The sequence below is a fragment of the Herpailurus yagouaroundi genome, unplaced genomic scaffold (assembly GCF_014898765.1).
Source record: "Herpailurus yagouaroundi ecotype Mexico unplaced genomic scaffold, PumYag 192, whole genome shotgun sequence".
Classification (NCBI taxonomy): domain Eukaryota; kingdom Metazoa; phylum Chordata; class Mammalia; order Carnivora; family Felidae; genus Herpailurus; species Herpailurus yagouaroundi.
This window is the reverse complement of record NW_024412423.1, coordinates 22330280-22345081: the sequence shown is the minus strand read 5'-3', so window position 1 is coordinate 22345081 and position 14802 is coordinate 22330280. Positions and strand designations below refer to the sequence as shown.

The window sequence follows — 14802 nt, the reverse complement described above, 5'->3', positions numbered from 1 at the left end:
ACAAAAGTTTTCCCATCACTGGCCAGGAAGACATGGCTTGAGGGGGTGGAGAACCTGGTAAGGGGTCTGTTTTTTCTCTTCCTAACTGCTCTTGCCCAGTTTCCTCCTGTGGTTTCTTGCAGATTCCATTTGTATTGGTTACCGCCCACAGGGTTGTAGCTCCTAAAAGCAGCCTCCAAAGGAGGATCCAACCATGAAGCTCTGGACACCATAGAGAAAAGGACTTGTGTCTGTAGATCTGGTGCTTTCTGGATTGTCTTTCCCAGAATCCTTTTCTCTTAATGTAGGCAGGGAAAAAAAAAATTTTAGAGATGGACAAAACCTTCCAAAATACAAGATGAATCAAGTGTAGGAAACCGTCCCTTGCAGGAAGGCATGGTTTCCATTCAGGTTAAGACAGAGCTGAAGCTGGCCCAGGACTACCCCTCCCCCTTGTCTGTGGGGGCATGAGCCCTTCCCACTGTGTATGTGGTGGGGGCCGTGGCAGGAACCTACATAACAGCTCTGACCTTAGGCTTCCGTGACCCTGCCCTTGCTGTCATTTGCAAAGACGGGATCAATTGCTAGGAAGGAAACTGAACGAGGAAATCTCCTTTGGTGGCATGTGCCCTGCCCCAGTTCCCCAGCAGCCAGCACCCACTCCCTCTGCAGAGCAGATGGGGACTGTTGCATAGGGCCGAGCAGCTGGCATTGCAGCCCTCTCCTCTCCGCCTGCGGCGGGCAGCCGTCTCCTGGCCAGGAAAGCCCCTTGTGATTGCTATTTCTGAAACTGGCCTGAGGACTACAGGGGGGGCATTTATGGAGACTTGGCCAGGGCTGAGTTCGTGCTCTGGGCTCCTGCCTTTGTTAGCTGTCAGATTCGGCCTCCGTCTTTCTTGGCTGCTGTGAACTGCCCCGGCTCTCTGCCTGCTGCGGTGCACGGCACGGTCGGGTGTGGAACAGGCTTCTCATAAAAGGTGTGTCTCAGAGGTGCTCTGTCTTGTGTGTCCCTTGACAAAGGAGTTGCTATGGTAACTACCCTCTGGAAAACATGCAGGAGTCAACTGAACGTATGGCTCTTGCTCAACTAGCTGGAGTGTGAATATGTGCCCCTCTTTGTTCTCCCCACCTGCCACACCTCCTCTCCCTCCCCACAGGCTGAGCTGAGGGCCTGCCTTTTGGCAGTAGAGGGCTAGAGGGCAGGAGGGCCAGTCCTCTTGGCACTCGCAGATTGAATGCTGGATGGGGTTTGCAGCCAGAAAAGAGTTGGGGATTTTCCTGCTCCTTGGTGAAGGAGGCAGAGGAGTGACAGCCTGGCTCTTTCCAAGGAGCTACACTGCTCCTCATCCCACTCAACACACCTATCCCTCAGTGTCGCTTGCATGTGGATCCGTGCTGACTTAGCAGTAAGTGAGTGCAGGCCTTGCGATGGCCCAAGCGTGGAAGCTCAGGCCATTAGAAACTTTAGCCACAAAGCAAGAGCGCAGCGGGCGGGGGCACAAACGCTGCTGGAAGCGAGGGGGAAATTCCTAGAGAATTCATTTCCAGATTGCTGTGCCACGGGTGCTGCTCGCAGTCCTTCCTGTACTTTAAATGCTTGTACATGCTGCCTGTCTCCCGCCCAAATTAGCGGCCCAAACCCACCTTCTGAGTCTTTGCATCTGTCATCACCATCTTCACTGCACACATAAAAAGTTAAAGCAGCGCTGCCTAACCTAAGGCCACAGCCCTTGCCCACAGTGGCCATGGTGCCTTCTCATGGGAGAGAGCCTTCCACTGACACTCTGGGGGCGGGAAGAGGAAACTGGCCACGTCCACGTGCCTGAGAAGCCATCCTTTCAATCCATTATGCCAGAGGACTTCCGGCTCCATTGTGGGTCTCTAATGCAGGCCAGGTAAAGCATTCTTAGCACCTTATTGGGAAAAGGTTGTAATCCAACAGCCTCCTTGTGTGCATTCTGGCTCTGCAGATATGGATGGCCCCATGTTTCCCTGTGGTGTCAGAAAGTGGGGGGGGGGGAGGGGTGGCAAGGAGTGGAGGGGATGGCTGAGGCCAGGAAGAATGCCAGATGGCCTTCAGTTCTGTGGTGCCACCTGCTCCTCTCTGGCCTTCTTGCCACTTGGTCTCCGGCCAGAGATGGCCACAGTTCACTGTCTTCCCTCTGCCCTCACTCCTAGAGCCTGTGCTCACACCAGGTGAGCCTCCCACTTCAGCTCCTCGCCAGCCATGGGCAGGACAGTAGTGTTACAGGTGTGCTGCCTCCTCAGTGAACACAGTAGGAAGAAGCCTGAGGTGGGCTCATTTCTGCATTCATGGCCTCTGGGGCCTGGCGCCACTGAGGCATCCCAAGCACCCTCTTCTCTTCTGCATTGGCCAAGATAGGCCCATCTGTGCTAGGCATAGAGACACTCCCCCATGATCACTTACAGGGAGGCTTCAGTGAAATGGCTGGAGGGGCTGTCTCCCCCTGCACCTGCACTCAGGATGCTGGGAAACAGTCTTGCTGAGACTAACGAGTCAGGGTGGGAAGTGGGCTGGTTCTCCTCCTGTCCCAGGCCCTCCCCGGGCCTCACTCTGGTGACTCTCAACTGTGAAATTCAACATGAGGGACACTGGCCTGGGAGCATCAGGTGGCCAGGGGCCTTGTGGTGCCTCCAGTGTTCGTGTGTGCTCACTGACGGGATTATGGAGTAAATGAAGTCCTGCCTTGGGTTCAGAGTGGAAACCTGTCCAAGGTGTGACTGGTTTTTCACTTCTACCAATATGAGAGTTTGTGTGAGTAGCCAAGCAATTTTTCAGCATTCTACACGCACCATAGTTACTGCATTCGATTCGGCACTTGGCACTTGTGGATGTGTACCATGGAATATTGTAGACTTTAAAGACAGGATTTTCATTTAGCTAGAAGGTTTGCCCTACCTACTTTGTAATGAGTCTCAGTTTTGCCTTTGCTGGAGGCATCCAGTGTTGACACCGTGACCTGGAATACTAGGAAATCTTTAGTACCAGGAAGAGGTCAGGCTTGAGCCGGTCCCAGAGGACCACGGCATGGGCAGAATTGCAGACATGGGGAGGGGGTGTAAGATACATTTTGAGACAGTCTGGGTTAAGGAAATGAGGACACAGTGATGATGTTGACAGCAAGAGCATTGTGCTGCCAGGGAGAAAAACCCTCTTGCCAAAGGGCACTGGCTGTCCCCCCGGGTTGGGTGCTGTGGCAGAGCTGTCACTCTGTCCAGTGAGAGCCTGCCCCGAAGGACCGGCCAGGGGACTTTGACTAACCACCAACCAGGGACCGAACTCCTAGCTTGCTAGCTGGTAACATTTTTTTTTTCAGTGTCAAGCATACAGAATGCTGAAGGAGGGACGCTTGTGTCACACACCTAGATTTAACAGCACGTAGCGTATCCCCATGTTAGTTTTACTCCATGGCGTCTGTGAGAATTGTTTGAGAGACTAAATTGCAGACATCAAGATAGTTCACTCCCAAGTACTTGGGCAAGTATCTCCTACGAACAGTGTTCTCTACAGGGTACTGATGCTATGGTCACACCCCAGAAAATTAATAATCGTTTAGTATCTAATATCCAGTTGACATTCAGATCTCATTTTTTCTCTAGAATGACTATTACAACTTTTTTTTTCTTGGCTTTGAGTGTGAATGTGCAGTGTTGGACATTGCTTTGGTCAATAGATTTGCTCAGCCACCTCCCCCCACCGTCCCGTGGACACATGCATGAGCCGTTGCTTATGGTGCTCGGTTGCCTCTCAGGGTCGCACTGTGGCTCTGCAGGGTCGGTCCTGGTGACGTGTGGAGTGCCGACTTCGGGCAGCCCATTCTGGGAAACAGGTTCACATGTCAGCTCCACCACTTATCACCCAGAGACCCTCAGCTCCTCCCTTCCCTCTAAGCCTCCGTGTTCGCATCTCCAAAACAAAGGAGATGGACTGGGGGCCTCCTGGCTCCGTTCGGTACCTCTGTGGCTTCGCTCAAAGTGTGGCCAGGCAGGACCCCTGCAGCTTCATACCTCAGGGCAGCTGTTTGATGAGGCTGCTGCCTGTGCCCATTCACAGCACCATGAACTGTGGGGGGGATCAGGAGGATGCCCGGGACCCCCTGATGCTCTAACATAACCAGCTGCTCTACCCCTCTGCTCCCCACAGCTGAGATTCTGGAGCTGGCTGGCAACGCAGCAAGAGACAACAAGAAGGGGCGGGTCACCCCCCGGCACATCCTGCTGGCCGTGGCCAACGACGAAGAGCTAAATCAGGTATGGGGCTCTCCTCCGCGTCCCGCACGCCAGACACTTGTGCAGGCAGTCACAGTGGCTGAGAGACGGAGGGAGGTTGGTGTTTGGCTGGCTCTCAGAGGTTTGGGCTGCATTTTGGACCGTTAGCAGCTTCTCCACCCCCATGGCAGTTCTTCCTCCAGGCTTTATTTGGGAGCAGGAGGGAATGAAACAAGGTATTTGGCTCTCCCTGGAGGAAAGATAGTGAAATTTCACCAGAGTGAGGGACCCTGAGGACTTATTCCCTGTATAGTGAGCCTGGGTCTCATCAGCATCCTTGTAGATCCCGTGGATGAAGGAGCTCTTCATCCCAACCCAAAGCAAGAATGTGAATGGGCAGGGCCGGCTTCTTGAAGGTCAGAGACAGGGTGGGCTGGCTCACCATCTGCTACTTTGATTTTCCTGCAAGCTGCTAAAAGGAGTCACCATAGCCAGTGGGGGAGTGTTACCAAACATCCATCCGGAGTTGCTAGCAAAGAAACGAGGATCCAAAGGGAAGTTGGAAGCCATCATCACACCACCCCCAGCCAAAAAGGCCAAGTCTCCATCCCAGAAGAAGCCCGTGTCTAAGAAAGCAGGAGGCAAGAAAGGGGCTCGGAAATCCAAGGTATGTGATTTGGCAGGAGTGGGCAGGTTGGGGCAGGTGCAAGCAGGTGAGGTCATGAGTGGCTCCTTTGTGCTGAGACTTCTCCAAGGACTAAGGAGGAACATATGGGAGCTGCTTGCGGAGAGGCTAGTCCAGCTCAGGTGGGCAGAATTGGGGGACCGGATCCCGGTAGGCAAGGGGGTGTGAGGAGGGTCTGGGGCAGATAGCCCCAGGCTGGAAGAGCCCATTCCTGGCCTGCCAGGGAGATGCTTCCACCTCTGGGAAGGGACCTGCGTGTGCAGGAGCTTTCCTGTGCTAGGGGTGGCTGCCGTCGGGTCCTACCCACAGGTACTGGCTGCCTCTCGGAACTGTCACTGTGTTACTGTGCCTGCGTGTCCTCCACTGTGCATCTTCCAGTAGGATGGTTCGGACAGTTGGCTCTGTAGGATGGTTGCCTTGTTAAGGAGAAAAATAGATGTGTTATTCAGGTGCCCCTACCAGACCCAGCCTACACCGAGCAGGTCCTAGGTGCTGGTCTTTTTGTGGTGAGTGAAGCCCTCTCATTAGTGTCACCTAATGTTTTCTTGGGTGGGGCAGGCCAGCTGATCCCCATGTTCGCTCCTCACTGCATGGAGCACAGCAGCCCCCCCTCGGGAGGTCTGGGCCTGCAGGTGGTTGCTCTTACCTGTCTGAGTATCAGCAGAATCAAGGGCGGGTGCAACTGGAAGCAATTGGAACACGTGCTCCGTGTTCCTCCCTCACCCGTCCCCGCCTTTGAGCTGTTGTCAGAACCTCCGGGGCCAACAAATGAGGGACAGTGCAGTGAAAGCTCATCATCAGTAAAATGGAATGTAAGCTGCCCTGCCCTGGGCCCCCCCTCAGGTGTGATCCTTCTGGTCTCCAGCCAGACGAGGAGGAATTTATCCCTGGCAGAAGGCAACCTGGCTGTTTTGTGAGACCCTCAGTAGTAGCTGGTGGAAATGCCTTGTGGGTCAGATGCAGTGTCAGCACATTCTTCCGAGCAAAACCCAAGCCTCTTACCTGATGAGGTGGTGAGGACCCCTCCCAGGACAGACTGCAGCAGCACTGACCCGGGGCTAGGCTCGGGGCCACACTCCCGGCACATCCTCTCCTCTGAGCCAGTCCACAGAGCAGGCCCCAGGCTCCCAAGTTTGTGTCTACGCTGTTCGCTGGCCTTTGGTGGTTGAAGTTCTTGTACACCCTTCTGGGCGCGGACACATGATTTCCTGAAAACAAAATCTGAATTCCTCTTGCCACCAGGACACCACCTTGCTCTATCCCACCCCACCTGAGAATCACTCCCAGCTCTGTGAGAGAGAAACCTGTTCCTGAGGAGTGTCCTGTAGGTTCTTGCCAGGCGCTTGTGCTCCACCTAGTCCCGGGGGAGGCTCAGGACCAGGCGAGGATGTCGCAGAATGCTCTCTTACTCATGCTCACCAACTGTAAAATTAGCATATTGAACCGTTCTAGCATTTGCATTTGCTGGGAATAGTGGGGCAGGGAAGGCAGGGGAAAGGTGCATGGGCAAGCCTTTCTAAATGTTTGAGGATCAAGATGCCAGGTCCATCATCTCTTGAACATGGGCCTCAGGGAGCTGGTGCCCTTAGTGCTTGGCTGAGCCTTCTTCTGGCTGTGGCCCTAGCCATGGCCCTTGTTAATGCAGGCCCACTGCTGGTTGGCGTCTGAGCAGCCTCTCTGATTCTGTGTCTCGGGCAACCCTGGGCTGAACCCCGCTCCTGTCACCCCACTACTTCCCCTGTTAGTTCCTGCCTGATGACTTTCTGCCTTCCCACTTAAGCGAACACTAAGAATGCTGTGTCTTTCTTTTTGGACTTCAAATGAAGGGTGTGTGTGTGTGTGTGTGTGTGTGTGTGTGTGTTCAGCTCCTAGTAGCTATATTTGGAACTCAGTGTTTCTAATAACCATATGCCAATAATCACTCGAACATTCAGCTTTTCCCTTGATTACAAAAGCAGGAAGTCTGTTATGGTGGTCTGTTTTTCTTCCACACAATAAAACACATTGTCTGCTTACTGTACCAGTATTTGGCTAACATTAAACCCTGGGGGAAGCTGAAATTGGAACCGTGAACAGCTAATTTTCAAAACATTTGTTTAATGTAAATTGTGGTGTCAGCTCCCAGAAACAGCAGAAAACCTGCATCTCCAGGTTTAAGTGGAATGTTCTGAAAATAACCTTTCCAGAGACATGCAGAGAAAGCCTTCCTAACATGCTAAAGCACTTGGAGTAAAAGGGAGTTGGTATTTTTCAAGTGTCAACACGTGAATTCCAAATCATAATTTTCCCCCCAGTTCTATGTAATTGGAGGGTTTTGAGAGTCTCCAGTTGTGACAGCTGAGTCAGCTATTGTGGAACCGGTTGGAGAAGGTGCCAAAACCCACCGCAGCCAGGAGTCCGGGGCCCTGGTGGTGCCTTAGGTCTCCTCCTTCCTACTTGGGTGGCCTCAGCCAAGTCTGTGCCTCAGTTTACCCCCTCCCATGAAATGAAGGGGTGCAATCCAGCCTTATGCTTCAATGACTGTGCCTATTTGCATCATGTTTCTGACGAGGTAATAGGTGTCAGAGTTGGGGTGGTATGAAAGAGAGTGCTGTAAGAAGTCCCCCTCTCGCCACGGCCCCTCACTCCTCCCCAGAGCAGTCTCTGCAGTGAATTTTTACGGGCCTTTCAGAAAGTCTACGCATGGAAAAGCGTATAGGCCCATACAGGCTCCTCGTCATACCTGCCTTTGGATATAAATAAGTCCTGTTACCCAGTGCTTTCGCAGGGTGGGGCTTCAGGGCGCCTGCTCACTGGCTTTGTGGAGAAGGACGGGAAGGGTGTGCAGCACACGGGTTGGGTGCTGCTGTTACTGACTTGTTCTACAGCTCTGACTATACGACTGGTTCTTTCTATTTCATGATGTGGTGTGAGTGGCCTCTACAGTGTGCAGTACCGTGTTAACCACGTCTCTGTGGATGAACCTTCAGCTGTCCCGAGCGTTCCGACAGACAGTGCCACAGTGACCATGATGGTTGATGGGTGTGTGTGCCCACGCACACGTAGGATAAAGTCCCCAGTGTGAACTTGCTGAAGCAGACCGTTTTCCGATGGCTCTTGGTCACATCGAGAACATTTTGTGCCATTAAGAAATTCCAAAATCTGCCTTGTTCTTTTAACATTCAGCGCCAAAATTGTCGAAAGAAGATGCGTTCGTTCAATCAGTATTCACCCAGCCTGCACGTGCCCATTATTACTCTTGGGAGTGAGGGCACAGCAGTGAACAAAGGCCCTTGCCCTCCCCTGGTGCTCGGTGAGCTCTGCTCTGGTCTAGCAAGGAGAGGCAGAGTCATTCCAGAAGGGCTGTGGGTACAGGCGGGTGCGGTGACAAAAATACAGCAGTGACAGCACGAGCGGTGTGACTTCACACAGGTGAAGCTTCTTTGGTAAGGTGACCCTTGAACAGAGACCTGAGAGGGTAAGGTGTCTGGGCCCTCAGGTGACTGGTAGGAGAGGTGACTGGCAGACGACCAGCAAGTAAGTGTGCCTGTCCCCCTCCCAGGGAGAACGCAACAGGACTTGGCATGTGAGGTTCCAACATTTCCATAACATGCACACCTTTGGCAGTTGGAGAAGCCTAGGAATCCTTCCCAAGATAAGGTTTTCAAGGGCATAAAATGCTGAAGATTCAAAGGAAACCGTTTATGCTTAAATCTTCCAGGTTAACACCCCTTGTCAGAATGTTTACCGAGAGCCATAGGATAGTCTTTACGAGATCTCCAAGAAGATAGATAGTTGTTGCCAAAAATCTGTATAAAAAGTGCTCTCATCTAGGATTTTTCTTATTTTTTCCTTAAGTTTTTCTTCAAATTCCAGTTAGTTAACCTACAGCGTCATATTAGTTTCAGCTGCACAATACAGTGATTCAGTCTCACATAGGATTATTTAAACCTAAATCCGCACTACCACCCTAACTGAACTCCACCCCCGTGTGGAAATCACCCTCTGGATCATGAAGATAGGCTTGCTCCTCACTGCCTGGCAGAAAGCCCGAGGTGATTTTGGGAGAGCACCTGTTTCTTTTTTGAGAAATAAATATTGAAACTGAAAATTGAGTGGTGAGTGTTCGGGTTAGGGATGCCAAAGAAAGAGATTGGTTCTTTCGAGAAGCCGCCATCCTTGCAATTAAGAGGCCAATTTTGCTGGCCTTTTAATGAGCTTTCTAGCAGGTCAGACATCAGGGTGAAAGAGAATGTGCATAGGGAATCCTGGATTGATGATTTCACATAAGGCATTTTGGACACTCAGTCCTATATGTTCTTAAAAAGGCCACTGACTCTGAAGAGGATTTGTGCCGTTGAGAACAAAACAGGGTGCAGGTACAATGCATGGGGGCTTTGAGATTTGTAGAACAATACAAAATTCTCCAAAATCAACATTTCAGAGATTGACAAAGAGTATTGCTTGCTAGCGTTTCCCCTTCGGGCCAGGATCTGAAAAGAATCTACCACTATCACCATTTCTTAAAAGAAAATGGCATTTTAATCCGAGAGACTGGGAAGGGAAATAGTCCCTGACTACAGGCTTTATGTAAAAGTTCATGAAACAATTACTAATGATTTGAATGTAGTGATATCTCACGAGGCACCTGAGCGCGACTACCCTGTCTTGGGCTGGGAACCTTGCGCGGAAGAGACAGCCATTTGCCAGGTAGAGAGGCTGGAGAGAACCGGGGAGGAAAGGCCCGTCCTATACAGACAGGGTTTGGTGGCCTTCTATCAAGGCCAGTGGCTTATCACGAGTTCTCTCACCTTAGACTCCTTTTCCCCACAAGGAATTGAAGGCAGAGGGAAGTCCAGCAGTTTTCTCAAGGTTACATCACTAGTAGAACTAGAAATGAAATGCAGAATTTCAGAGCCCAAACATAGTGTCACTTGTATGACCTTTGACCGTGGACCACTTACTTTTCCTTGGCAGAAGCCCCTCTGTTCTGTTGGTGGAGGGCTGAACGCCTTCTGTTGTAGGTGAGTGGGGCAACAGCTTAAAAAGTTTTTTTAATACCACATTCTGGGCTCATCGTGAATATATTTGTGCCTTTGCAATATATACCCTGCTTACAATTTCCCCCTCTCGTTCTCTATTGCACTGTTTTCCAGTTTTATTGAGCTGTGCTTGGCATGCAGCACTACACGTATTCAAGTATACAGCATAAGGACCTCACTTAAATACATCATGAAGTGATTATCACACTAAGTTTAGATGACCTCCCTTGTCTCATAGAGATACAAAAAAAAGTGTTTTTCTTTATGCTGAGAACCCTTAGGACTGACTGTCAACAACTTTCACATATGCCATACAGCAGTGTTAACTATGGTTGTCCAGCTGCACCTTACATCCCCTGTACTTAACTCCTTGCTGGAAGTCTGTACCTTTTGGGGGAGTATTTTAAAAAAGCAGTGTAGTTGCCCTACAATGTTAAATTAGTTTTGGGCCCTCAACACAGTGATGGGTCTTCTCTGGATGTTTTTACTGCGTTTGCTGCACGTGTAGCTGTCATCTGTCACTGTGCAGCATCGTTACGGTAGCAATGATTTTATCCTCCATGCTGGACCTTTTATTCGTGTGACTTCTTCCCTCCATAACTGGAAGCCTGCACCTACTACTGCCCTGCACCCATTTTGCCCTTCCCATCCAACCCCCTCCCCTCTGGCAACCACGAGTTCTCTGTATTTATAATTCTGTTTCTGCTTTTTGTTTACTTAACTCTTTTGCTTTTTAGATTGCGCAAGTAAGTGAAATCTTGGTATTTATCTTTCTCTGACTTATCTCACTTAGCATAACGCTCTCTAGGTCCGTCTATATTGTTGCGAATGGCAAGATCTCATTCTTTGATATGACTAATATTCTTTTGTATGTGAATGTGTATTAAATGTGTATGTGCCACTTCTTTATCCATTCATCTATTGATACTCACTTGGGCTGCTTCTCTCTACTCATTATTGCGAATAATACTGCAGTAAACATAGGGGTGCGGGTCTCTTGTCAAATTAGTGTTTTCGTTTTCTTTGGGTCAATAGCCAGTAGTGGAATTGTTGGATCACATGGCAACTGTATTTTCTTGTTTTGCATAGTGGCTGCACCATTCTGTAATCCCACCAGGGCTTCTTTTTTCTCCATATTTTCGCCCACAGTTGTTATTTCTTGTCCTTTTGATTTTAGCTATTTTCATAGGTGTGAAGTGATACCTCATTGTGGTTTTGCTTTGCGTTTTCCCTGACGATTGATGATGTTGAGCATCTTTTTATGTATCTGTTAGCCATCTGTATGTCCTCTTTGGAAAAATGTCTATTCATGTTCTCAGACTTTTTTTTTTTAATGTTTTAATGTTTTAATTTCAGAGGGAAAGACAGAGCGTGAGTGAAACAGGCTCCAGGCTCTGAGCCGTCAGCACAGAGCCCGATATGGGGCTCGAACTCACAAACCGTGAGATCATGACCTGAGTTGAAATTGGATGCTTAACTGACTGAGCCACCCAGGTGCCTCTCTCTGCCTGTATTTTATTCGACTCTTATTTTGGTGTTGAGTTGTATAAGTTCTTTATATATTTTAGATATTATACCTTATTAGGTATATCATGGCAAATATCATTTGCTATTTCGTAGGCTGCCTTTTCATTTTCTTATTTTTTTAATATTTATTTTTGAGAGAGACAGAGAGACAGAGCACGAGCAGGGGCGGGACAGAGAGAGACAGAGGGAGACACAGTATCTGAAGCCAGCTCCAGCTCCAAGAAACTGTGAGATCATGACCTGAGCTGAAGTCGGATGCTTAACTGACTGAGCCACCCAGGAGCACCCCCCTCACCACCACCGTTTTCATTTTCTTGATGGTTTCCTTAGCTGTGCGGAAGCTTTTTAGTTTGATGTAGTCCCAATAGTTTACTTTTGCTTTTGTTTCCGTTGCGTGGGGAGACATATCTACATAAATGTTGCTAAGGCCAATATCAGAGAAATTACTGCCTATGTTTTCTTCTGTTTTTATGGCTTATTGTCTCACATTTGGGTCTTTAATCCCTTTTGAGCTTATTTTTGTGTGTGGTATGAGAAAGTGGTTCAGTATTTTTCTTCTGCATGTAGCTGTCCAGTTTCCCCCCACCCTTTGTTGAAGAGACTGTCTTTTCCCATTGTATATTCTTGCCTTTGTTGTAGATTAATTGACCATATAAGCATGGGTTTATTTCTCGATTCTGTTCCGTTGATCTGTGTGTCTGTTTTTGTGTCAGTACCGTACTGTTTTGATTGCTACAGCTTTTGGAGTGTATCTTGAAATCTGTGACTGTGATATCTCCAGTTTTGTTCTTCTTTCTCAAGATTGCTTCGGCTGTTTGGGGTCTTTTGTGGTTGTATACAAATGTTGGTTTTACTTGTTCTACTTTTGTGAAAAATGTGGTAGGGATTGTGTTGAGTCTGTAGATTACTTTGGGTAGTATGGACATATTAACAATATTATTCCATTCCGTGCGGGTGGAATATCTTTTCATTTGTTTGTGTTGTCTTCAATTTCTTGATAGTTTTCAGGGCACTGGTCTTTGACTGCCTGGGTTAAGTGTACTCCTAGGTATTTTATTCTTTTTTGTGCAATTGTAAATGGGATTGTTTTCTTAATTTCTCTTTCTGCTCTTTCATTTTTAGTGTATACACACCAATTACTGTGTATTAACTTTATATCCTGCAACTATACTGAATTCATGGATTACTTCTGGTAGCTTTTTGATGGAGTCTTTAGGGTTTTCTATGTATGGTATCACATCATCTGCATAGAGTGACCCTTTAACTTCTTTATCAATTTGCATCCCTTTTATTTTTGTTTTTCTTTTTTGATTGCTGGGGCTAGGACTTCCAGTACTATGTTGAATAAAAATGGTGAGAGTGGGCATCCTTGTCTTGTTCCTGATAGAGGAAAAGCTCTCACGTTTTCACCAGTGGGTGTATGATGTTTGCTGTTTTTCATATATGGCCTTTGTTATGTTGAAGTATATTCCCTCTAAACCTACTTTATTGAGAGTTTTTATCATGAATGGATGTTGAATTGTGTCACATGCTTTTTCTGTATCTGTTGAGATGATCATGTGATTTTTATCTTTTATTGTGTTGGTGGTGGTACATCATGTTGATTAATTTGCTAATACCGAACCATCCTGCATCCTTAGACTAAAAATCCCACTTGATTATGGTGAATGATCCTTTTAATGTATTCTTGCATTGAATGCAGTTTGCTAATACTTTGTTGAGGATTTTTCATCTGTGTTCATCAAGGATATTGGATCTGGAGCCCTGGGACCCTGCTCTCATCCACCCATTATACCAAGGTATAGGGGAAATGTAAACCATGGCACTCATCAGCCCCTCCGACGTGAAAAGAGTTCCAGCAGCTTCCCTGTCATTTGGTGGAGTTATAGCACTGGATCTTTTATACACTAGCTGCTCTTTTTACAATATTTATTTATTTTTGAGAGAGAGAGAGAGAAAGAATGTGCACGAGCAGAAGAGGGCCAGAGGATCTAGATCTTTTATATACTAGCCACTCTTTTTTTTAAGTTTATGTATTTATTTTGAGAGAGGGAGAGAGAGAGAGAGAGAACGCACGAACCAGAGGGCGAGGGGCAGAGAGAGAAGAGAGAGACAATCCCAAGCAGACTCCACACTGTCAACGCACAGAGCCTGACGCAGGGCTCGGAGTCATGAGCCATGAGATCATGACTTGAGCCGAAGTCGGACTCTTAACCAACTGAGCCATCCAGGCATCCCTACTAGCTGCTGTTTTAAATCGAGGCTTTTTTTTCTGTGCCCAAGGCTAACAAATTTGCTCCCAGTCCCTCAGTATCTCCTTCCCTACTGCACTTCGCAGCAGCGGGTGGGGGGTTCCCTTCATCACTGTGTCTCTTTCCTTCTGTTATTTTCTGTGTGGTCTCTTTATCTTTGTTGGACAAAAGCTGTTCAGCCAGCCTTCAGTTCTTCAGAAGGAATTGCTCTATCAGTAGCTGGAGGTTGGGTGTGTCTATGGTGGAGGTGAGGGTCAGGGTCTTCCCACGTCATACTTTTGGACTGGAACTCTAGTTGAAAGTTTGAGCCTTTTGACCACTGACATCCAGTTCTCCCACAAATATACAACTATAAATAAAAAATTAGGTACAGACACTTAGGTGGAATCTGAGCGAGGTAAGGGACCTTTTTTAATCTCCATAGTACATTTAACTGCATTAGGGTGTATTTTTTTTTCTTTATTTTTGTCTTAACATTGTGTTTGATGGGGGCGCCTGGGTGGCTCAGTCGGTTGAGCGACTGACTTCGGCTCAGGTCACGATTTCACAGTTTGTGAGTTCGAGCCCCGCGTCAGGCTCTGTGCTGACAGCTGGGTGCCTGGAGCCTGCTTCAGATTCTGTGTCTCCCTTTCTCTCTGCCCCTCCCCCACTCATGCTCTGTTTCTGTTTCAAAAATAAACATTAAAAAAAAAAATTAAAAAAAAAACATTGTGTTTGATTCATTTAGGTTATTGTATGTAGCATACAGCACTGAGTCTGTGTGTTGCATGGTTGGAATTTACCACCACGTGGTTATCCATTCTGCTCTTGAGAGATTTAAGTTGCTTGCAATTTGAGGCTCCTACCAATATTCCTGCTATGAAAGTACATGCCTTTTGGTGCACACATGTTGTATTGTCTTGGGAGTATACTTTTAAGTGGAATTGTGGTATCATAGGGTATTCATATGTTCAGCTTTAGTAGAGAGTGCCAAATAGTTTTCCCGAGTGGTGGTGAAAGTGAGCATTCCCATTGCAGCAAATGGGGATTCCAGTTCTACATTCTTGCCAAGGCAGGCTGTTTTGAGAGTTAAATTTTAGCCAGTCTGATGGCTGTGCATTGTCTTCAT

The 14802-nt window shown here is 48.1% G+C and overlaps 1 protein-coding gene across 4 annotated transcripts in view; it reads left to right on the top strand.

Moving 5' to 3' along the window:
* MACROH2A1 (macroH2A.1 histone) overlaps positions 1 to 14802 on the top strand; it is a 79139-nt gene that overhangs the window by 27610 nt on the left and 36727 nt on the right. For all 4 annotated transcript variants that reach the window (XM_040444519.1, XM_040444521.1, XM_040444518.1 and 1 more), the window contains exons 5-6: positions 4145 to 4251; positions 4679 to 4876. In XM_040444519.1, the coding sequence (XP_040300453.1) occupies positions 4145 to 4251; positions 4679 to 4876 (305 nt within the window). The remainder of the gene's footprint in view (positions 1 to 4144; positions 4252 to 4678; positions 4877 to 14802) is intronic.